This window comes from Ovis canadensis, chromosome 17, assembly GCF_042477335.2.
Source record: "Ovis canadensis isolate MfBH-ARS-UI-01 breed Bighorn chromosome 17, ARS-UI_OviCan_v2, whole genome shotgun sequence".
NCBI classification, from domain to species: domain Eukaryota; kingdom Metazoa; phylum Chordata; class Mammalia; order Artiodactyla; family Bovidae; genus Ovis; species Ovis canadensis.
Genome location: NC_091261.1, coordinates 63630125 through 63653775, shown reverse-complemented (window position 1 = coordinate 63653775; position 23651 = coordinate 63630125). Strand labels below are relative to the sequence as shown.

General features: G+C 48.5%; 1 protein-coding gene and 1 long non-coding RNA gene across 3 annotated transcripts in view; one reads left to right on the top strand and one right to left on the bottom strand.

The window, feature by feature from the left end:
- The first annotated feature begins 1613 nt into the window (after positions 1-1613).
- MLXIP (MLX interacting protein) overlaps positions 1614-23651 on the top strand; it is a 57924-nt gene continuing 35886 nt past the window's right edge. For both annotated transcript variants that reach the window (XM_069557790.1, XM_069557789.1), the window contains exon 1: positions 1614-2138. In XM_069557790.1, the coding sequence (XP_069413891.1) occupies positions 1726-2138 (413 nt within the window). In that variant the 5' untranslated portion in view covers positions 1614-1725. The remainder of the gene's footprint in view (positions 2139-23651) is intronic.
- LOC138422615 (uncharacterized) lies at positions 2436-4801 on the bottom strand. Its single transcript, XR_011249943.1, has 2 exons — positions 4246-4801; positions 2436-3909 (listed from the first exon to the last, which is right to left on the bottom strand). It is a non-coding gene; the product is annotated as an uncharacterized lncRNA (long non-coding RNA).

The following is a 23651-nucleotide window of genomic DNA, read 5'->3' as shown; positions in this document are numbered from 1 at the left end:
AAAAATTGTCTTTCCACCCAACAACATATGATATCTTCCAATGTCAATAAATATACATTTGCATCATTTAAAATGTAGTCTTTCATTATATTAGGGACTATAGTATATTCAATGTATGCCCTCTCGTTAGACATCACGTTGTTTACAATGTCCACTCTTTACAAATGACGCAGAAAAGACTTTAGGATAAAATTATAGAAGTGGAATTGCCATATCAAAAGAGGCTGGGCATTTAAGTGTTTAGGATGTTTCCAACCAGAGTTGGGAGTGGTAGTTTGGGCAAGGGAGGAGACTTCAAACTCACACCAGCTGCCGGTCAGTCTGGCCTTTCCCTCCTTGAAGACATCCAGGGATGGAGTTTACACAGTTGCTTTGATAAGAGCCATTTGTCCCTTTCACTCCCAACATGCTCCCTCATCAGGAGGAAGGTGTGGTAACAAGCTGAGACCCCACCCAAATCTGGAAATGAAACTGGCTTCAAAGCAGAGCACAGGAGCAGCTGTAGAGGACCCTGGAGGCCCTACAGAGACTAGGATGGGAGCGCCTGCCCTAGGGGCCCCACTGGCCCTCTAGTTGCCCTGCCCTCCCTACATGGCCCCTGCCAGCTGGCTTTGAGCCCCTTGACAGCTTTCTATACATGTCAACTATCATGTTGGGCCATATGAAATCGTTGTTTCTATAGTCAAAAGTGGTTGAGTACTGGCAAATTCTAGATGCCTTTGGTCTGGCTGGTTCAGTCCCTTCAGTCTGTAGTCTTGTTTATTTAGTGCTCATTCTTTGCTTGGCACTGTGCAAAGCACTTTATAGTCATTTTTTAATTGTCACAACTTTCTGAGGCATAGGAATCCCCATTTGACAGAGAAGAAAATTATGGCTCAGAATTTCCCCTTTTGGAAGGGTGTAGGGGCTGATTTGCCTTCCAAGTTTAAGATCTTAACAATAATGACAGTATTTTGAGTTGTAGTTAAAGGAGCTGGTGGCTGGCTCTGCCACTGACAGATTGCGATGTCCTGGGAAAGTGCCTTAAGTAAAGCGCTAGTTTTTACCTCTGCGGAGGTGAGAAGTGTTAGTGATCTTGCTTTCGCGTTAGAAAATCCCTTTGGTATTCAGCGACTCTGTCTTCTCATCAATAAAATGGGGACGAAACCCTCAGGGCCCAGCAATATCTCTGAAGAGCCATTAGGACACAGCTCCGGGCCCTGCAGGAGAAAGCGGGGCCTGGGAGGGGGAAGGAGCGCCACCCCCACCCACCACGTGGAGCGCCCGTCCGGCCGCGGCGAGGCGGCAGAGCCATTCCCCGGAGTGTGAGGCGGGATCTGCACGACCTGCTTGGCCAACACCTCTCCTAGGCCAAGACACTGGCAAGTGACACCACCTGGCCACCATGTCCCGCAGCACCCCGAAGGGAAAGGGATGGTGAGGGGCGGGGCCTGGAGGCGTGGCCTCCGGCTCTTCCTCCCCCTCTTTTTTTTGTCCGCCCAGCTACGGAAAGGACCCCTGCGCCTTTAAGAGGCCGACGCGGGCTCCCGATTGGCCGAGACGCGCCAGTGACGTCACCCCGGGGCCGGCGCCGAGGCGGCCCTGTCGGCCCGCGCCCTCCCCCTCCCGCCCCGCCGCGCGCTCGCGGACAGTCGGCGCGCGGGCCGGCCCGGGCCGGCGCCCCGTCTAGCTCTCTCCCTAGCGTCTCCCGGCGCCCCGGGGGATGCCCCCGGCCGGGCCTCCCCGATGGCCGCCGACGTCTTCATGTGCTCCCAGAGCCGGCCCCGCAGTCGGGGCCGCGCCGTGCTGCTGAAGCCCCAGGTGCCCGAGGACGACGACGACTCTGACACGGATGAACCGTCCCCGCCGCCCGCCTCCGGCGCAGCCACCCCGGCCAGGGGCCAGGCGAGCGCCGCGCTACCGCCGCCCAAGGCCGGGTCGGGCCGCGAGGAGCCTCCGCGCCGCCAGCAGATCATTCACAGCGGCCACTTCATGGTGTCGTCGCCGCACCGGGAGCACCCGCCCAAGAAGGGCTACGATTTCGACACGGTCAACAAGCAGACGTGCCAGACCTACAGCTTCGGCAAGACCAGCTCCTGCCACCTGTCCATCGACGCCTCGCTCACCAAGCTCTTCGAGTGCATGACCCTGGCCTACAGGTAGGAACCCGGCCGGCCCCACCTCTTGAGCGGGGCTCCTTTGACAAAACAAGCGTGGAGGGCTGCCGCCGGGGGACCTCTTAGCTTCAGGCATTCCCTTTGGGTCTTCCCCCATCCGGCGGGTTTATGGGTCTGGGGTCCCGAGTGGAAACGAGAGGGGTGGAGGTCCTGGCCTCTTCCCTGTCTGCAAGGGCTTAAGTTCTTCCGGCTTCACGTTCCCCAGCTAGGCACCCCCGCGCCCAATGTCCCGAGGCCACTGATTTCAGACTAGAAAAAGGTGTAAATACAGGCTGTACCTCCTGTTACTCGACTTTATCCACCCTTCCCCCCAAAGCTTTGTGTGTTTCCGGCAATAGGGAATAGTGGTTGGGACCACCTGTCCAGCCAGGGTGGTTAAGCGCTGGTTTACTGATTGTGTAAAATCTGCGAGCCCGTTTCCTCTTTTATAAAGAGAGGGTGACAGTATTACCTGCCTCCGTTGGCTGCTGTGGGGATGGAATGAGATAGGTAAAGTGCTTATTTCAGTGCCTGGCACATATTTAGTTGCTCCCTAAGTGTGAGCTAGTTTTCTTATCGTGAGGGAGGCTGGGTTCCCTCACGCCCTCTTGATTGGGAAGCCCTCCCCCTACCCACACTTGGGAGGGGCCCTGAGTGCCTCCTAGGAAGACCTGAAGCCCTAGCCCTTGGTGGTGGAGGCTGTCCCCCTGGCAAGTTGGAGGCTCCTTGGGCTGGCCCTGAAACATTATTTGGAGATGTTTAGGGCAGGCATCCCACACGCCATCCTCACCTATGGCTCCGGCTCTAGGCGGAGATCTCTTTTTCTCCCCAAGTCACAGAAATGCCTGGGTTTAACCTCACGGCTTAAAATGCCCTTCCACTCTCCCTTTCTCGGTGTTTGTCAGGTATTTGCTTCAGATAACTTCTGCCTCGGGAACAGAACTTCTTTGGAGGAGCTGCAGTGCGGAGCAGCCCAGCCCTGCACAAAGCTCACGATAGGATCTCGGCAGAGTGGAGATTACTGCATTAGTAACTGGACTGGCTGGGGCTGTCTTAGGTGTCTGCTGCAGGCAGCGCAGACAGAGTTTCCTTGGAGACTCCAGAAACAGTATCACGAGGAATACGAACGTTTCCCTCCACCCCCCACCCTTTTTTTTGGAAAGCAGTGAGCCCCCAATATACCCAAGTTGTACATTTACCTGAAGCTGAAATGCTAGATATACATAGCTCCCAATGGCATTTTCCCCCTCTGGAATAAATGATTAGTCAACTTGTTCCTTTGTTATGTTCCTGAAATGCACCCCCACTCTGCCCGCCCCCATTTCCTCTCTTGAAGGCTCCCTGACGGTTTGTTTGCCACATGGCTGCAGTACGTTACCCAGAGCTCTCCTCCCACCCCCTTTGCGTGGCACGTTGGTTAGGCTCTGCTCTGATTCTCTGGTCTTGCCAGTTTGAGCTGGCTCCAAGCCTGTGAAGATTTTTTTTTTTAACCCAAATGGTATTAAGGTCTCAGCCCTCTGCCCGCTTTTAGCCGTGCTTCATGCATGCGTGCTTGCTCACTCGTGTCTGACTCTTGGCGACCCCATGGACTGTAACCCGCCAGGATCCTCTGTCCATGGGATTTTCCAGGCAAGAATATGGGAGCGGGTTGCCATTTCCTCCTGCAGGGTTAGCCCTGCTGACTCGGTCTCAAATTTTGAGCACTTCGTTGGAATCAAACTCAACTCGACTGTAGCATACGGTGCAGTGAGAAAGAGAGGGCTTTCAAACAAACCTGGAGGTGAAAGATAGGAATGTGTTCTGTTAAGCAAACTTAATCCTCGCCTTTATTTTAATATCAACTTCTCCACATACAAAGAGAGAATGGGCGATGGAGTGGCAGGAGGCATGGGCCGAAGTGTTCACCTAAGTTCTGCTAAAGGGTAAATAAACCAGTCTGCCCTCTGCCCTCAGTTTGAATAACCTGAAGGCGTATTATTAAATGACACCAAAGAATTTTAGTAATGGTATTTTTTTTTTCCACTTCTTTCTAAAATATTTTGGCAGCCAGCCGTTGCTCATTTAGCTTTCTTGGTTGCAGAATGCACGCTTAGTTTGGTTTGAGGCTTACCTTGTTCTTTGAGACCTCCAGCCCTGCTGGTTCTCCGTCCGGCTTTGCTGTCATTCCCTGTGCTGAGTCTCCTGCCACTGCGGGTCCCCCAGTGGGCATCCGCCTAGTAATTTCTCATGAAGATGCTCTTCGTGTCCCTCTCTGCTTGAGGCTAATCTGGGTGGCCCCAGAATTCAGTTGGCAGCGTGGAACACAGGTACAGATTGACAGGAGAAGGACTCAAAACCAGTTATCTGAGCCGCAGCCTCTGGCCCAGAAAGCAGCATGAGAACAAACGTTTCTGACCTCAGCTATCCTGTGAAGACTGCTCACTGGCTTTCAGAGAAGACGGGTTGCGATATTGGGGGCAGGGAGGAACGAAAACAACCCCAGAGGTGGCCTCACTCAGGGCCACGTTGCATCTTCAGCCCCGTTTTCCAGGCCCCCCTCTCCTGGCTGCTGGGCCGCCTCCTCTTCTGTCTGTTTCTGGCCTGGGCTCTTTCTGACTTCAGCTTCCTGTTGGTCCCCCGGCCTCTTCGTTCTAGCCACCTAACTCTCCCTGGTACACTCTGTGCCTTTTTTTTTTTTTTTTTTCTGGGTTTGGTTTCCTGTTAACTGCTGCCTCCCAGCTGTTTCCAGATGAGGTTCAGCAGCTCTTTGGGGGAGGAACTAAGGGCAGGGGAAGTCGTGGTTGTTTTTTCCCCAGTCGTGTGAAGTGGACTAGGGACTTTGATATGATCTGTCCCTGAACTTGCAAAGTTGTGAACTGCTGAAGGGTCTTTGGCAAGACTGACCTTGGCTGGGGAAAGTGTGGGGTGCCCCGTGGTCCACCTGGACAGGTAACATTGTGGACAGATTCCAGCTTCCTGTAGCTGGCCGTAAAATCCACGTCCTTCCCACACCATGATGCTGAGAAAAGCCCCCTGTAGTGAAATGTCTTGATTTGGTCCTATGGTGTGAGGTCAGTTTTGGGGATGTTTGAAGAGGAAGAAGTTGCCTCTCCCCAAGGCAGAGCTTAGAAATTCATGGCTTGCCTTCTCTAAAGCTTCCTGTCCACCACTGGGGACGTGCGGAGAGTACGGTGTCCCTGCAGGATGGAAGTGAGGATTAACTGAGATAATGTCTATAAATGGGTCTGCCTACCTTCTCAGTTGTGTCCGATTCTTTGTGGCCCCATGGACTGTAGCCTGCCAGGGTCCTTGGTCTATGGGATTTTCCCGGCAAGAGTACTGGAGTGGGTTGCCATTTCCTCCTCCATGGGATCTTCCTGGCCCAGGGACTGAACCCACGTCTCTTGTGTCTCCTACATTGCAGGCGGATTTTTACCGCTGAGCCATTGGGGAAACCCCACGAATGGGTCTAGTACCTGGCAAATAAGAAGCAACAGGAGGTTTAATGGGCTGAATCCCTTCTGCATCATCAGTCAGCTGACATTTTTTAGGAGCCCAAGTTTCTCATCCATAAACTAAGAGAAATAACATATCTCACCGGGGTCTTTAATGTGGCTTTTAAATGCCTGCTTGACAGATGCTAAATGGATGCATTCTTGGCTTGTCCATCCTCTCTGAAGCCCCACAGTGGAGCTATGTCCTCTAGAAGATAGTTCATGGTTCTTCCCCTCTTAACATTGTGAGGAATGTCACACATGTAAGTCACCCACGCAGACTCTGAACACATCTAGTAGATAGCTTTCTGGGCTTGGTTTTGGTTTCACTTCTCTACCTTTTTATGTAACTTTATTAGGGACCTTTGGGGTGAATATCTGTGGGGTGAGGGGAGAGACAATTCTTTTACGTATTTAGAGATAAACAGTTGCTTTCTGGACAGTAGATTTCTTTCTTTTTTAAAAATTATTTTTCTTTCTTTTTAAAAATTTATTTTGGCTACACGGGCTCTTAGTTGCAACATATGGACTCTTAGTTGCTAGATCATGTGGGATCTAATTCCCTGACCAGGGATCTAACCTGGGCCCCCTGCATTGGGAGTGTGGCGTATTAGCTGCTGGACCCCCAGGGAAGTCCCTGGACAGTGGATCTCTGCTCCAGTAGATAATCGAGGAAACCTTTAAATTTGGATCTGTAAGATACAAGTTTCTAAATTGTAGCCCTGCATATGTATGTATCAGTTCAGCTCAGTTGTGTCTAACTCTTTGCAGCTCCATGGACTGCAGTACACCAGGCCATCACCAACTCCCAGAGTTTGCTCAAACTCATGTCCATCGAGTCAGTGATGCCATCCAACCGTCTCATCCTCTGTCGTCCCCTTCTCCTTGTGCTTTCAATCTTTCCCAGCATCAGGGTCTTTTCCAATAAGTCAGTTCTTTACATCAGGTGGCCAAAGTGTTGGAGCTTCAGCATCAGTCCTTCCAATGAATATTCAGTACTAATTTCCTTTAGGATTGACTATACATACGTATAGTTACCCACTGTTCCTGACAGCCAAGGATTCAAGGTTTAAAGCAACTGTCCTCTAAATATTAAGTTTTCCAAGGAAGAACTTTCTAGTCTTGGGCGTGGTAACTAGTTGTAAATGAGGACCATTCACACAGATGACTAAACTGGTTTTACTCTTCCGCAGCCATGCCTAAGAGAAGCAGTTTCTCTCCTCTTGGGCTCTCTTTGGCCTTGAATCATTATATAGTGTCTATTAAAGGGCCGTGCTAGGTTGGAGTGAGGACTCCAGAGATGAGAAAGAATAGTCTCTGTCCTCCAGGAGCTCACAGACTTGGAGTGGAGGACAGATAAACAGGCAGTTGTAGAATAGTTAGCAGGGGCTGTGATAAACAACATGAACCAGGTCTAACAGCAGTAGTGAGGACGGTCCCGAAGCCAGAAGAGTGTGTGTCTGTTTGCATAATTGGGATCAGTGTGGACAGTTTCCCTTGTCATCGGGGTTTCATACATATCTCCCCTTCCCTGTGTTACCTGTCAGAAATTACGATTCACCTTCCCAGGAAGTCCAAGAATTCCTTTTACCTGTCTCTTCTCATTAGTAGTCAGGACAAATTTCCTGTTTATGTAAAGGCTGGCTGGCTGATTGCCATCCTGATGGAAGGGCAAAGAAGGGTGATCAGATTGGGAAGAGCCTGGGGAAAGGGGGTGGAAGCAAGGATGGAGGGAAGTCATTGCTAGAGGGAAGCAAATGCACACTAACTGAGCAGCTACTGTGTCCTAGAGTCTCTAGGTTATCCTAAGTCACAGTAGCCCTCTCAGGCAGGTGCTGGTGAAATTGGTATTTTTCAAACCAAAAAAAAAAGGCACAAAATTAATTTACCTTGTTGCCGGGAGGTGAGGCAGCTTATCCAGGGTGGTGTCTCTGGAGCTGAAAAGTCTCCTCCTCCTCTGCTCACAGAAGCGTGCAGCTCTGTAAGAGAGAAGGTAGACATGCTAGTTCCTATAAGATTGGAAGAGGGGGGCCAAGATGGGGAAAACAAGTGCCTTTAGGCCACCCCATGCCCTTCCTCGTGCTGCCCTTCCCCACTGGTGAAATCCTGCCCTTCCCTCAAGTCTTAGCTCAAGTGCCCATGGCCCAGTGGTCCCTCTCAAAGGGAGTGAACCCCTTGATGCCAGGCAAATCCACTACGTTATTGATTGTGCCTCATATCTTTATTTACATAGACATGATTCTCCTGCTCTCTTCACCTTTGACTTTCTCATGGAGTTTCACAGTGTCTGGAATATACTAGGCAGTTAAGATAAATATATGGAATTGAACAGGGAAACTCAGGGGCCTAGTGGCCAACATCATAAACTCTCCTCTGATGGACCTTGTTTCTCTTCAGCTGCTCAAAGAGAAACCCCCTCCGTGCAACTCTTGTCTAGGGGTGCTGGTGTGGAGTGGGACAACGGCGTGGTGTTTGTATGGGGGGGCCCGCACAACCTGAGATGGGAGGCAGATGGGTGGTGCCCCAGGATACCCACGTGCTCATTCCTGGGACCTGAGAATACGGTAGGTCACATGGCAGAGAGGAAGCAGGGTTGCTAATCAGCTGCCTCTAAAACGGGGAGATTATTTTGGATTGCCTGGGTGGGCCCCGTGTAGTCACAGGAGTCCTTAAAAGAAGAGGAAAGCAGAAGAGAGAACTAGCAGGAGAAGGAGCTGGCCTGAAGTCGCTGACTTTGAAGATGGAGGAAGGGGCCATGGGCTAAGGAACACAGGCAGCCTCTAGGAGCTAGAAAAGGCGAGGAACCAGATTCCCCCCTGGAGTCCTGGAAGCCAGCGCTGCGGATATCTTGCTTTTAGCCCCAATTCTCCAGAACTGTGAGACAGTACCTTTGCGTTGTTCTAAGCCACTAATTTTGTGGCCATTTGTTACAGCAGCAGTTTGAAACTAATACAGACTGGTTTCAATAATTGTTTGTTTTTAATTAATTAATTTTATTTTTGGCTGCACTGGATCTTCGTTACTTTGCATGGGCCTTCTCTAGTCTTCATGGGCTTCTCATTGCAGAGGCTTCTCTTGTTGCGGAGCACGGGCTCTAGGTGAGCGGGCTTCAGTAGTTGTGGCCCACAGACCTCGTTGTTCCGCAGCACGTGAAATCTTCCCGGAGCAGGGATTGAACCCATGTCCCCTGCATTGGCAGGTGAGTTCCTAACCACTCTGCCACCTGGGGATGTCCTCAACAGTTTCTCCAGTTTAAGCCCATAACCCAGGTCTAAAAGTCTTTCTTCAGGCTCCTTCCCTGCAGAAGAGCTGAGCATTCCACTCTGCCGTTGTGTCAAACTGTGCAAAGTGTATTAGTAAAGTGACTGCTTCAGGCGATCTAATGATAGGAGGGCCCTCATTATAAAAGGAAGTCTGTAAAGTGGTCTTATTCTGTTGCCCCAGCACAGTTCCTAGAATAAGGGTATTGTAGAAAGTTAACAGCACGTGTCTTTAAGGATTCATATACGGCTGATGAAAAATTCAGAGTGTGAGCTCCTATTGCCCATAATTGAGTTACTTCTTGGGTCTTATATGTGCAGTTCAGACAGCAGATATCTTAGGTGATATTTTCTATCTTGTTGGAATTCTGTCTGTGGTTAGAATTCTGGGCCAGAGGGCTTGAGTTTTAGGCAGAGCCCTTTTGGCCACCGGAATCAGGGCCCCTCTCAAGCTGGCCCTTGCAATGGGGGTTTACTGCAGGGATTCGGAAGTGTTCATGAACCTCCAGGATTCCCAGGACTGCCAGACCTCTGGATTCTGGAGGGGTCCAGGGTTGTGGTGGGCCCTCAGCAGGAAGAGCTTGCCCTTTCCTTAGGCTCACCCCCTTAAGTGACTCAGCTCCTCTCTCAGACCCTGCTTTGCTTTGGGATCTTACTTGTGCTGCTGCCAGCTGGCGCTCTCACCTGCCTCTGCTGTCCTCTGCTTCAAAGCCCCTGCCTGTGGGGGTTTCTGCGTCTGCCTGACAGGAGCTCGCGGGTGGCTGAGTTCCGCACACAGACCTGCTCAGAGCTTCCTGTTACCATCAGTGCTCTATGCCAGGTGTCTATTGAATTAGCCCATCGTCTCCAGCTTAAGCGTTGGAGAGGGAGGCCAGCAGGCCCCGCCCTCTCTGATCAGAATCTCAGGGACCCCAGAGCATGTGTCTAGCCCCAGAGCGTCCAGTGATGCCCTTTCCTTTCAAAAGTATTAATCAGGTCTCTGATGGGTGCCAGGCCCTGTTCTCGCCCTTGGGGATGCAGCAGTAAACAAGACATGGTGTGCGCATTCTTTTTGTTGTTGGAGTTTTATTGAGATGTAGGTGGCGCACAGCTATGTGAGTGTTTGAGGCGTCTGGCACAATGACCTGACTTACAGGTACTGTAAAGTCATGGAGTCTATAGTCAGTTGAGGGAATCAGTAAGCAAATCAGATTTATATTGCTCCTGCCGCAAAGAACATCAACCACACCAGAAGATGGAAAGTGATAGCGGGTGGGGGAGGGTAGGCAGACACTGTATCTCAGCGGGTTGGAGAAGTCTTCCGAGGGGCTGACATTTCAGATTGAGCTGAAACCTGAGTGGTGAGTGGGAGCCAGCCGAGGGCAGTCATTCCAGGCGGTGGACGAGCCCGAGGCAGAGGCCCAAGGTGGAAGGATCAGGCACATTCCGGGGCTGGGAAGCCCAGGGTGGCCAGCAGGTTGAGGGCAGGGCAAGTGTCGGGGAGGAGAGGGGAAGATGGGTTTGGTTGGGAGGTGGGAGGTTAGGATATTCCGTTCATTGCTTTGGGGAGCCAGCTTGTTGAGTCTGCGCAATGGGGACCAGGGGACAGGAGGGCTGGGGGAACTGATACCAGAATGGTGGCCGGGAGGTGGTGAGACGTGCATGGATGCAGGGCGCGTTTGGGCTTGCCAGTGGAAGGGATGTGGGGGTGTAAGCAAAGAATCAGCAGTGGCCCTGAGGGTTTTGGTCTCAGCTGTGGGGGCTGCGACTGAAACGAGGAAGCCAGGGAGCCCGTCAGCTGTGTGACTAATGAGAGCTGTGTCGAGGACCTGCGCTGTGCGCCTGACTTGGCTACATGGGCTATGGTTGGGGCAGCTCCCTAAGAAGGGGCTGCAAGGGGCTGTTGTCCTCATTGTCACCAGAGTACCGAGATTCTTTCTTCTGTCCTGGCTGCGCCATCTCATCTCCCTAACCTCTCTTGTGCCTCATAAGGGACCAGTTGGCCATAGGAGGTTTTGGCATTTTGAGCTTATATTTGAGATGGCAGTGGTTTTTGTTTTCTGTGAAATAGATACTCTCATATCCCGAACGGTATTTTTACTCCCTTGGGTTTGGTTGTGGTAGAAGAGTACTACCTGGTCTCGAATGCCCTACGAGGAAACATCTCCAAATTGAGCATCCCTAGTGTGTTTGGGGTTGGACTGCACCATCAGAAAAGCCTTCTAGAAGGAGGCAGGGCAGAAAGGGTTATTTGGTAGCTCTAGAAGGACGTCCAAGATCTGGAGGAATAATTCCAGAAACAGAATTCCTTGTCGATAGTTTTTGAGTCTCAGAAGTGATAGTGTGAAAATTGAAAAGAAAAGAAAACAAAGAAGAATCCAGCTGAAGAACAGTGAAGAGTGAGGCCAGGAAGTAAAAGCTCAGAAAGGGATGTCAGGGAGAACCAGGCTGCTGGTGGGAACGGCACTGGAGAGGGGACCCGCGGGGCCTCAGTTCGCTCTTCTTCACTGTTGAGGACTACTGTGTGCGTAGGAGGGCCTCTTCTGAAAGCTAGTTGCCACTCCTTCCTTCTGTGGCTTGTGGGCACAGGCCATCCGGGAAGACGATGGCCTCTTATGCTCCATCACCACGGGACAGACAGTCATCAAACAAAAAACAGCTGCTTCGGTAGAAAGTAGGAGAATTAAACTAGTTTCCAGATATTTCCCCAATATTCTGGCTTTTAAAAAACAACCTAAAGAACCGCGTCTTGTGCTCAGGTGGTCACTGGCCCGTTTGCAAATGGACTGCCTCATCTTCTGGGACCAGCCCAGAGAGCTAGACACTATGCTTTCTAGGGAAAGTGAATTTATAAATCCGTCTTATTTATTAGAATGAAACCCTTTCAATGAGTTCTTAAAACAGTGCGTGATTATATTAGCTTGCTGTTTGAAACAGCGATTTTCTGGCTGAGTAGCGGGGCCTTTTACCCAGGCTCCTCTGTTCTTTAAATAATTATTATTTTGTTGTTGTTGTTCTTCACATTATTAAACAGATCTTTCTCTGCCTTGGAATAGGACTTTCTTCCACTTGTGCAGACGAGTTTATGTTATCATTGGTGTTAACAACTTTATCAAGATGGGACTCATGTACCTTAAGATGTGGTCGTTGTACGTGTGCCGGTCATTGATTTCCTTTCCTGTTGTGTAGCCATAATTGGAATCCAGCTTTAGAACATTCCGTCACCCCACTAAGACCCCTCATGCTCTCTTATGTTTAATCCCAGGTCCTGCCTTCGCCCCAGACAACCGTTAATCTGCTTTCTGTGTCTGTAATCTGCTTGTCTGTGCCTTTTCTGGACATTTCATGTAAATGGAATCATACTGGATGTGGCCTTTTGTGTCTGGCTTTTTTCACTTGGCATGAGGTTGGCGAGGCTCATCTGTGCTTATGGTGCACGTCCTTATTTTGTTCCTTTTGATTCCTGGACAGTGTTCCGTTGTGTCATCGCACCACATTTTGTTTATCCAGTCATTGACAGGCATGTTTTTGGGGGAAGCCTGGTAGCTTCGTTACTTGGATGTTGATGTTCCATTTTCTGTAGTAAAGTTCTCTTACAGATTCAGCTAGGGACTTCCTTACAAGGTGGAACTAGGAACTACAGTGAACGTGGTGGGAAGATGATGGATCAAATACCACTAGACGTGGTGCCGCTGGTTGGTAGCATGTCACTTAGCCCTGAAAGTCAGGATGTCTTTAATTGTAAAGGAAGGAAAAAAGTGAGAGGGGACGTGGGGTTAGACTAGAATGACCAATCTTTTTCTTATTACCAATCTTATTTTTCTTCCGTGGACCTTGTGTATTTGAGAGGTACAGCCTTAGGTGTAAATTGTATTGAGCAATAAAAAGGAACAAGCTTCTGGTATGTGTCAGAAACATTACGTCGAGTGATGCAAGTCTTACTCAAGAGATTAGATATTGAGTCCCTTTATGTGAAGTTCTAGAAAAGGCAGAGCTAATCTGTGGTGGAAAAAAAATCAGCTCAGTACTTGCCTGTGAGGGAGGTTGAAAGGGGATACTGGGGAAAAGTAGGAATCTTCCAGGACGATGGTCATGTCTTATAGTATTGTGACTATACTAGAAACCAGTGAACACTTTTCAAAGGTGAATTTTTTGGTGTGTAAATCATGTCTCAATAAAGCTGTTACATTAAAAAAAACACATCATTAGGACTGACCCGGATGCATTCTTCTTTTTGTAGCTGAATAGTATTCCATTGAGAGCCTGTTATACAAAGTGAAGTAAGTCAGAAAAGAAGGACGGATACTGGACATTAACGCGTGGATATGGAACCTAGAAAGATGGCACTGATGAACCTATTTGCAGGGCAGCATTGGACACAGACTTAGAGCACAGACCTGTGGGCGCAGCGGGGGGAGGAGTGGTGGCGCGAATTGAGAGAGTGGTGCGGAAGCACGCACGCTACCGTTTGTGACGCCGGGAGCTCCGCCCGGTGCTCTGTGACAACCCTAGAGGGGTGGCTGGGGAGGGAGATGGGGGGTCCAGAATGGAGGGGACATGTGTACACTTGTGGCTGACCCATGCTGATGTGTGGCAGAGGCCAGCACAATATTGTAAAGCAGTTACTCTCCAATAAAAAACACCACCGACAGAAAACCCAAACCATTCAGGTTTTCAACATTATCTTTAGGGGGTCTTATTTGAGATCTTAAATGCTAAATATGTCAGTGTCTAGGAGTTCCAAGAGTCTCTGTCTTCCATCTCTTCTGTGTACAGTAAATGAGAGACTGCTTGGGAAGGTGACCTACCCTGAGCATTTCCCCTAGATTAAAATCGACTCAGGAATTCGGCTCTCCAGGTTACCTCAAAGCTCCACAAATCACCCTAAGGTTATCCTGTTAAGGCCTTTTTTCCTTTTAACATTGTCTGGGTCAGGGGGTCATAAAGTCAAATGCCCACAAGGGTCAGGAGATAAAAGTGAGGGTCATCGGTAAGGCGAAGAGGACGTTTGCCGTCTTTCATTTTCTGGCTTCTGATGGAGTCATGGTTACAGACAAGCACTTACTTATTATGAGAACCCTGCAACCGTAAACTGCAGTTGACCAGGCCTGCCTGATGGAAGAGCAGCGGGGCGGCGGGGGTGGTGTCTGTGGTGAATTGGTGGGTACCTGCTGGCTCTACAGGGGGGCAGCCATCACCCAGCTCCAGGTGACTCTAGCTATTTGGGAAATTGAGCTCAGTGTTACAAGGTCTGGCATATTTGAAAACTGGAAGAAATCTGAATTTGTATGTGAACTCTACATTTCCATTTCTACCTTGGGTCTGAGTTCAAGTATTAGGAATTCTAGGGAAATGAGTTTAATCTCGGTTGCATCTGTTTATCTGTTGGCCTTTCTTTTTTATTTTTTAATGTATTCTCAAAATCTGTTTTGGCTGCACCGCATGGTATGTGGGATCTTAGTTCTTCAACCAGGGATTGAACCCACCCCCCTTGCATTGAAAGTGCGGAGTCTTAACCATCGGACTGCCCGGGAAGTCCCACGGTTGGATCTCATTTAGAACTGAGTCTTGGCCTAAGGGAGGAAGGAGTGTGTGGTGCTCTTTGCCACAAGGGCAGCCCTGGCACAGGGCATATCTTGTGAGGTGTTCTTACCCTTAGGTGTGCCTTCATGAAATGTTTCTGTTCATACAGTCAGAACCATCATCTTCTGAAAACAAAATCCAAGACTGTCCTGGTAAACCCCAGATGTGTGTGTGCTCCTGGTAGACAGTTACTTGTAGAGTTATGAGGAACCAGGGCAGTTATTTTAAATGATCATGATTTGGGGGTGGAGAGTTGACTTCATTTCACTTCTCCATGTGAAGTTCTTGGACAGTGGGTTACTCATCATTTTACATTCCATTTCTAACTGTTATCCCTTAACTTCACCACCAGACCTGCCTGAGGCAGGGCTGTTTTCATAGGGTGATTCCAGGGTGGAGGAAAGGGATAATCATTTCACTTAACTCCAGACAGTTGATTTGGTTGTCGCTGAAACAAAATTATAGCTTGAAGTTAGACAGAAGAGGCCTCTCACTTGGCCCTTGTTCAAAGTTTCTAACCTGCGCATTGGACGTTGTGTTACAGGCCTCTGGCTGTGCTTTGCAGTTAACTACCTGTGTGTGTGTGTGTGTGTGTGTGTGAGGTAGTTAAAGGAAGGGACGTGCTTGCTTTGAACCCTTCCCCCAGCGCGCGCGCGCGCGCGCACACACACACACACACACACACAGTGTTCTCGCACAGCCACCTTCCACACGATCTGAGGCTTTCCACCTCTTGAAGTCTCTGTCCGTATTTGATCTGATCTACAGAGGTGTTGGCAAGTAGCTTTATGGTTCTTAAAGGCCAAGACTTTGCTCCTGAGCCAGATTGAAATAGAGTTTGTACTTCTCAGAGCGACGGCAAGCATGCTTACTGAGAAGTTGGGGGTATTACTCTTCTAAGCTTAGGACCTTACTTTTTGGATTTTGACTGTATTTCTGGGCCCCCTTCCAGGGAAAAAAATCCCCAAACTCAATACCCACAGATAACCACCATCGTATCCCTGGTGTTTATTCTCTCAGACCTTGTGGGGTTTTTATTTTTCGGGCAGAGTAAGTGTGTTTTGTTTTTGTATCTAATAGATCATGAATGCCTTTCCCAAATACTCATCTGCAGTATTTTTCTAGTGGCTGAGTAGTACTTCATTGTGTGGACGTACCGACACTTACGAAATCCCTCTCTGGTGGACCTTGAGACCATTTCACTTGATTTTTGTGTTCCTGAGCCCCTCTTCCATTTCTCTTATCCCTACTTTCTCTGAAAACATCCTTCTGCCTCCTCCTCCTTCCTCACAGGAAGAACTCTCTCCTTGAGAACCTCTCAGCAGGACCCTTGAAGAAAAGGGTCAGGGTTCCCCGGCCTGGCCTGTCCCCCGCCCCTGCCCACTCGGCTGAGGTGTGTGTGGAGGTTGGAGGTGAGCAGGTTACAGCCCAAGAGCAGCCTTTGCTCTGCGCCTCAGGCCGGAGAGAGGAAGGCTGGCTGCACTGCCAGCCTGCAGAGGGGCAGGGGACACAGGAGGGTGTCTGACACACCCCGCAGCGTGCCTGCCTGCGAGCTCGCACGTCTCCACCCTGAGGCCAAAGCTCCTCACTCCTGCCAGCAGGAGGATGCCTCCCCTCGGCCTTCTGTTGTTCCAGAGGCAGGGAGAGAGCATTGAGCTTCAGGAAAGCTGGTGGTTCCAGCTGTGGGCCCGCCCAGCTGGGGCACGCTCACCTGAGCCCGGAGCCACGTGGATGCATGTCCCTGCGAGTCACAGAACAGATGCCGGTGTGACTTGGTACATGGAAAGAAGAGCTCACTCAACTCTCTGGAAAAGTTTAAGTACTTTCCATCCCATCAAGTCCAGAGGTGCTGATCTCTGGCTCTCTGGCAGCCTTACTCGTCAGCCTGATCCACTGCGGGGTTTCTGTGGTTCTGTCTGTCTGCCCACCCACACTGGTGGCAAGAGTGTGTGGCGGGGGGTCTGATATAAGGCAGAGGACTTGGGTGATGTTTTAAATGCTGGATGAGGTTGTTACAACTCCCTAGGCCCAGCAGCAAGGCTCGCCTGCCCTTGGGGCATCCAGCTTCACTGGCTGCCTCCTAGCCCAGAGCTCCTCACTGTGACCCCCATCTCCTAGCCCAGCAGAGCCTCCCCTCGCCTCCCGGCTCTCTCCCAGCCTGGCTCCCTAGTGACTGGACCAGTTTTCAATTCCTCTTAGTTTTGAATTTCATGATTTTTTTTTTCCCCCACAAGAAACCTTGGCAGAAGACTTTGTTCCCTGGGAAAAAAGCTCTCAGAAAAGCAGAGAACCGCGCTATCAGCTCAGCCCCTGCCTTGTCCTTGACGATGTCCCAGCACAGTACCTGCGAGCCGGCAGGCAGGTGGTGCTGAGGAAACTTACCTGGTGGGCATGGCCTTCAGATGCTTCCCACAGCGGCCAGTCAGAGACCTGCTGATTACAGTCGAGCTGGCCAGCCTGTATGTAGCCAGCTGCTTTTTTGCCCGATAAGTTTGTTTGCTTATCTCTGTTTTCCTGCCAGTTGCTGGCTCCCTGGAGCCATGGGTGTGTTTGTCGTTGTTTGAAGTGATTGGTGAAGTATGGATTAAGTGAGCAGGGCTAGGCGGGGTGTGAGAAATAGGGGGTGTCATCCTCTGGTCTCTCTCACCCCCTGGCTCTTACCTGCAGAGAGAATCTTCTCTGGTTTCCGCCCTAGAGGGCGGCAGCCTTCAGGCTTCTGGAAAGCTGGGAGCAGCCACCTCGGCTCAGTGGCCCTAGCTGAGGTCTTGAGTGTGCTAATGCTCTGAGTGCTAAGTCGCTTCAGTCGTGTCCGACTCTTTGCGACCCCGTGGACTGTAGCCTGCCAGGCTCCTCTGTCCATGGGGTTCTCCAGGCAAGAATACAGGAGTGGGTTGCCATCTCCTTCTCCAGGGGATCTTCCCTACCCAGGGATCGAACTCGTGTCTCTTACATCTCCTGCACTGGCAGGCAGGTTCTTTACTGCTAGTGCCACTTGGGAAGCCAGAGTCCTTGCAGCAGTGTCCATCTAAGGGCAAGTGAGTTTCCTTGGCTAAGGCAAACCAAGAGAGAAATAACAGCATAGTCCAGACTGAACACAAAAGCGATCCCGAGCAAGCTGCCCCGCTAATGGCCTGGAACAGTGACCCAGCAGCACTGTAAACAAGCTTGACGCTTCAGCCCTTGTTCTCTGTTGGCCAGGGTCCCTGGAAGCGCATCAGTATGTGAGACTCAGCTATGTCCCGGGAGCAGTAGGAGCCCCACGACTACAGAACTGCCAGCCTGGGTGATGTGTCATCGCTGAATGGCAGCTGGCCTGCCTCTGTTGCGTCACACGCTGTTAGTGTCTGAGAGTAACTTTCTTCCCTCTTTTTAGCCTGGTGTCTCCAAGTCCTGGGGACCAGAGATGGAAATGAGGAGGGGCGTGCAGGGTTTGTTGGGCTGTTGCAATCTGTCGACAAAGCCATCATTGTCTGGGATAAAGCACCAGTTGGTTCACTTTGAATTGCTCCGTCGCTCCAGTGCTCAGTAACGGCTGTTTTTCTTCCACCTCAGCAGCGTTCCCTGGGGGAGGTGAAAGATGGACTGCCTGATCCAGAGGGGAGAAACTGCTCTCCCTTGCCCTGCCTGCGCAGCAGCATCTCAGGTGATCAGTTAAGCACCCAGAGCAGACAGTCTGCTCCTGGTCAGCCGGCATCCCAGGCTGCTGCTGGACCCTGGCTGGAATTCGGCTGTCTTGGCCTCTTGGAGGAAGGGAGCTTTTAAGAACCAGGCTGCTGCTCGTGGCCTCAACCTCCCGTGGCGCTCGCCTGTCCCGGCAAGGTGCCCTCCCCACAGCCTTGCTGCCGAGCTGACCTCCCCTGTGACCTTTTAGCCTACCATCTCTCCCCGTTGTGTATGATGCCTCAAGCTGCGGGGTCAATCTGGAGAGCGAATCTTTCCTCTGGCTGGCTGAGCCAGCCAGATGCTGTCCCTTGAGCCTGGGGCAGACACCCAGAGTTTCGGTCCTTTCTGGTACCTCTGCCCCTCGTCAGTTCCACGTTTGTGTGGTCAGATTGGTCCAATCCGGCTGTCTTTGTGGGAATCCCAGCAGCTGGGGTGAGGCTGCCAGGGACTCCTGAGGGAGTGAGGGAGCTCACACCGGAAAGCCTAGGCCTCCATTTGCTTCCAGTGCCAGGAATTTCATTTCCCTGCATCTGGATAGCTCTCCAAGTCCAGTGTGGTCACGAAATGACGTTTGAAGAGCTTAGGAGAAACGCAGAGTATGAGAAACATTTTTTTTTAATGACCCTGACCCCAGACAGACAAGTTCAAGTGCTTGTTTTCTCAAAGATGGAGCTGCAAAGGCCAGAGAGTCTATGAGGTGGACAAAGCTGGATGGACGGGAGGGGGTGATGTAAAATGCCCTTGTCCACATTGTTAGTTCTCCCTTAGATACAGTCTTGGGAACCACCTCCATGAGGGGTTTGGGGAGCACAGAAGAACCTATCAATGGAGCTGAATTGCTTCTTTAGTTCAGTCCTTTGAATTTTGTGGTATTAAAGTTGGGTGGGTAGCTATTAAAATATGTTTGCAAAAATGACTCATTTGTTTGCCCTTCTCTTAAGGAGTAGAGCTTCCTTTGATACAAGCCAGTTTTCCAGATCACCGTTGTTTATTTCATTAATCATCTCTTTTATAAAATCAGCCCTTCTTAATGAGAAGTGGAAATCCCTCTCAAATGGGTAATAATCTTCAATGCTTTCTTTTAAAAAAAATGTATATATATTTATTTATTTGGCTGTGCTGGATCTTAGTTTTGGCACACAGGATCTTCAATCTTCGTTGCAGTGTGCGGGGTTTTTAGTTGCCACATGAGAACTCTTAATTGTGGTGTGGGATCTGGTTCCCGGACCAGGGATCGAACCCAGGCCCCCTGCATTGGGAGCATAGAGTCTTAGCCACTGGACCACCACGGAGGTCCCTGCACTGCTTCCTTGAATGTACTGAGTCTAATGTAATGTTTGATTATTTAGAAACCTATTTCTGAATGTTACTTCCTGTGTAGTCCTAGCACCGTAGTGGCTTCTTGATGAAGTTGTACCGAGGCAGTATGTTCAATTCTCTGCTCAACCATCTCAGTCTCTCAAGTGAGCCGAGTTTTCAAATCTTCAATGACCCGTCTCCTCCGGGCTGTTGGCTGCCACCCGTTCTGCAGTGAGTTTGCCATTTCCGTTCCCTTTTTGTCCGGGGCCTCCCATTTTCCATTGGTTTGCATAACTTGTTAAATTGAGTGTAAAATGAGAGTAATTAACTTAGTGAGGGCTTAGAGACTCTCCTCTGAGTCAAGTGCACAGACCTTTACTATCTGTCTTGAATTATTTTCACTTTCTTCAGTGGACCTAAATTAAGCTCCAGCTAGTTGTGAGATAATGCTATACTTACAAACTTCTTTTACAGAGTGATTTTAAGCCATTATTATTCAGTTACATCACTGAAATTTGTTGAATGGGTTAACTTGTATGTATGAAAGAAATTATCTGCAGATCTTAAGAATATTAAGCTCTTAAGAAAATGTCAGTGTGTTCTCATTTCTGAAATGTGGCAAATTAAAAAAAAAAAACACAACTCCAAATCAACATGATAAACCAAGTCCCCTGGCTAGTTAAGTATTTCTTTCTAATAATTATGAGAAGGAAATTCACTTTTTCCCCTTTTCAAAGTGGAAATAGTTGTTTTTTTTTTTAAGTGGAAATAGTTTTATGAAGGTTCCTTTCCAGCTCTCCTCCTTGTTGTATAGAAATGCATACTCATTGTCAAATGGAGTATTCAGGCATTTCAGGAAGACAGAATTAGAAGAACAGAATCCTCTGAAACATTCTTCTTGGGTTTATTTATTTTGTCACAGTGCCCTTTTTACTTTTTTTCTGTGCCTGCATAGGTAAAAATAGACCTATACCATCATTAAAGAGCCAAAGTTTTTACTTTTGATAAAGGCCAATGGATGTTGTTTTTAAATGGTTCATGCTTGTTAGTGTTCTATTTAATAAATCTTGCCAAACCCAGGACCTCTAATATTTTTTTCCTAGGTTTTCTTCCGGAAGTTTTATAGCTTTAGCTCTTGCTTTTAGGATTGCGCTCCATTTTGAGTCAGTTTTACATATGGTGTGAGGTAAGGGTTAAGATTCAGTTTAAGAAGTACTTTGATGAGTGTTCTTATTTCTACCTCTTCTCATTCTGCTTCTTTAGTTGTTTTCGTAAGATGCACCCCTAAAAGTAAAACTGTAAGATCAAAGATTCACACTGAAGTCTTTGATATATGTTGCCAGACTGGTTTTCAGAAGTTGTATCAATTAGAAAAGGACAACCCACAGGCAGCTCAAACCTGTGCTCACCCTGACAACCAGGAAGGGTGGGTGGGATGGGAGGGAGGGTCCAGAGCGGGGAGCCTGTACCTACGGCTGGTTCATGTTGATGTATGGCGGAAATCAACACAGTATTGTAGAGCAATTATCCTCCAATTAAAAATAAATTTTAAAAAAAGAAAAGACAACCTCTATAATGGGAGAAAGAAAGTGTTAGTTGCTCAGTTGTGTCTGACTCTTTGTGATCCCATGGACTGTATGTAGCCTACCAGGCTTCTCTGTCCATGGGATTCTCCAGGCCAGAATACTGGCGTGGGTAGCCATTCCCCTCTCCAGGGATCATCCTGAACCAGGAATCAAATCTGGGTCTACTGCACTGCAGGCAGGTTCTTTACCATCTGAGCCGCCAGGGAAGCCCATAACGGGAGAAAGTATTTGCAAATTATGTATCCAGTAAGGACTCTGCATCTGGAGTAGGTAAAGAACTCTGCAACTCAAAAATAAAAAGACAAATAGCCCAGTTAAAAACAGGCAAAGGAGTTGAATAGTTACTTTTCTAAAAATATTATAGATATATGGGCTTCCCTGGTGTAGACAGTAAAAAAAATCTGCCTGCAGTGTGGGAGAACTGGGTTCGATCCCTGGGTCAGGAAGATACCCTGGAGAAGAAAATAGCAACCCACTCCAGTATTCTTGCCTGGAAAATTCCATGGACAGAGGAGCCTGGTGGGCTGTAGTCCATGGGGTTGCAAAGAGTCAGACACAACTGAGCAGCTAGCACTTTCACAGTACGCGTGTGAAAAGGTGTTCAACACCACTGATCATTAGAGAAATGAGTCAAGCCCGCATTGCAGTCCTGCTTTGCACCCACTAGATTGATAAGTGTTGGCGAGCATGCAGACAGATTGGCACCTTCCTGTAGTGCTGGTGGAAATGTAAAATAGTGTAGCTGTTGTAGAAAGCAGCATAGTAGTTCCTAAAAATACTTAAACATAGAGGTGACATTTGCCCCAGCAATTGCACTCATAGGTATGCATCTGAGAGAAAGGAAAGCACTGCACAGACATTCTTAGCAGCAGTGTTCCTGGTAGCCAAAAGGTAGAAACAGTTCAAATGCCCATCAGCTAATGAATAAATAAACAAAATGTTATCTGTCCGTTCAGTGGAATATTAGTCAGCCACAAAGTGGAATAATATACTTGCTCCAACATGGATAAGCCTTGCAGACATGCTAAGTGGAAGAAGCCAGTCACAAAAACCCACACATTGTATGATTCCAGTTATGTGGACCCTGCAGGATGAGCACATGTAGAGAAGGAGAAAGTGGATTAGCAGTTGTTCAGGATCGGGAGGTGATGACTAAGGGGTACAGAATGTTGTTTTGAGGTCGTGAAGATGTTCTACATTCGATTGTGGTGATAGTTGCACAATTCTGTGAGCACACTAAAACCATTGAATTGTATACTTCAAATAAGTGAATTGTATGTGAATTACGTCACAATAAAGCTGTCACCCGCCTCCCCCAAAAAAGGTTGTACTGACTAGTATTCCCACTAGCAGTATGTAAGAGCCCATTTGCCTATATCCGCCCCAGCTCTGGGTTGTTCATTACTGTAATTTTAAATTCTGAATCAGCTCTGTTGAGGTTTAATATGTAAACAACAAAATACATGCTTTTAGATGTGCAGTTATATGTGTGTGCTCCATCAGTTGCTCAGTCGTGTCTTGTTTGTGACCCCATGGACTGAAGCCTACCAGGCTCCTCTGTCTGTGGAATTTTCCAGGCAAGGATACTGGAGTAGGTTGCTTTTTCCTTCTCCAGGGAATCTTCCCAACCCCAGGGATCAAACCCAAGTCATTCTAAATCAGCTCAATTGAGGTTTAATATGTAAACAATAAAATTCACCCTTTTAGATGTGCAGCTGTATAATTTTGACAAATATACATATATGTGTATACGTGTATTATCACTGCAGCCCAGATACAGGACACTTCCACCACCCGAGAAGGTTCCCCGGGACCCTCCCCAGGCATTCTACCCCATCTCTGTCTCTCCCACTGTAGCTTAAGTTTGTCCAGTGTTTTGTGTAAATGGAATCATACAGGATATACTCTTTTACCTGACTTCTTTTGTTCAGCATATATTTAACTCGTCTGTCATACATGTTGCTCCATGTATCAGTATTATTACCTGGATAGACCACAACCTGTCTTATCCGTTCACCTGTTGGTAGACATTTGGCTTGTCTTCCTTTCATTGTTTTCAGCTTTATCACGAATAAAGCTGCTACGAATGTTTATGTACAAGCCTTGGTGTGGACGTATATTTTTATTTCTCTTGGGGAATGTTTGGTGATGTGTAAAGTATATATTTAACTTCATAAAAAACTGTCAAACGGTTTTCAAAAATGGCTATACCTTTACAGAAATATTAGGTACCATTATTACTGTGCATTCAAAGCTCTGTTAATCTGAGCCAAAAAATGGCGTCTCTTTGATCTGTAGTGTATCATTTGTTCTCTGAATTTGACCATTTATTTTATATTTGTGAGCTTCCTTTTAATTCTTTGGATTTTTTTTTTTTCAGTTGGGATGTGGGTCTTTTCTTCTCCATTTTTTTTAATCTTTCTATTATAGAAAATGATAACAGAAAAGTTGAAGTAATGGTGCAGCCATCATGTTTATAATCACTGCCCATACAGTTCACATTTGTTAACTTTTGCTACACTTGCTTAATGTGTCTGTATCTCTTACTTTCAAAACCCCTAATAGTACAAGAGATTTCTTTCTGAAACTTCCCTTTCTTAAACCCTACCCTCTCTTTCCTTCCTCTCTCTTTCCCCTCTTTCTCATTTTTAAGTTTTTTTTTTTTTTAACTGT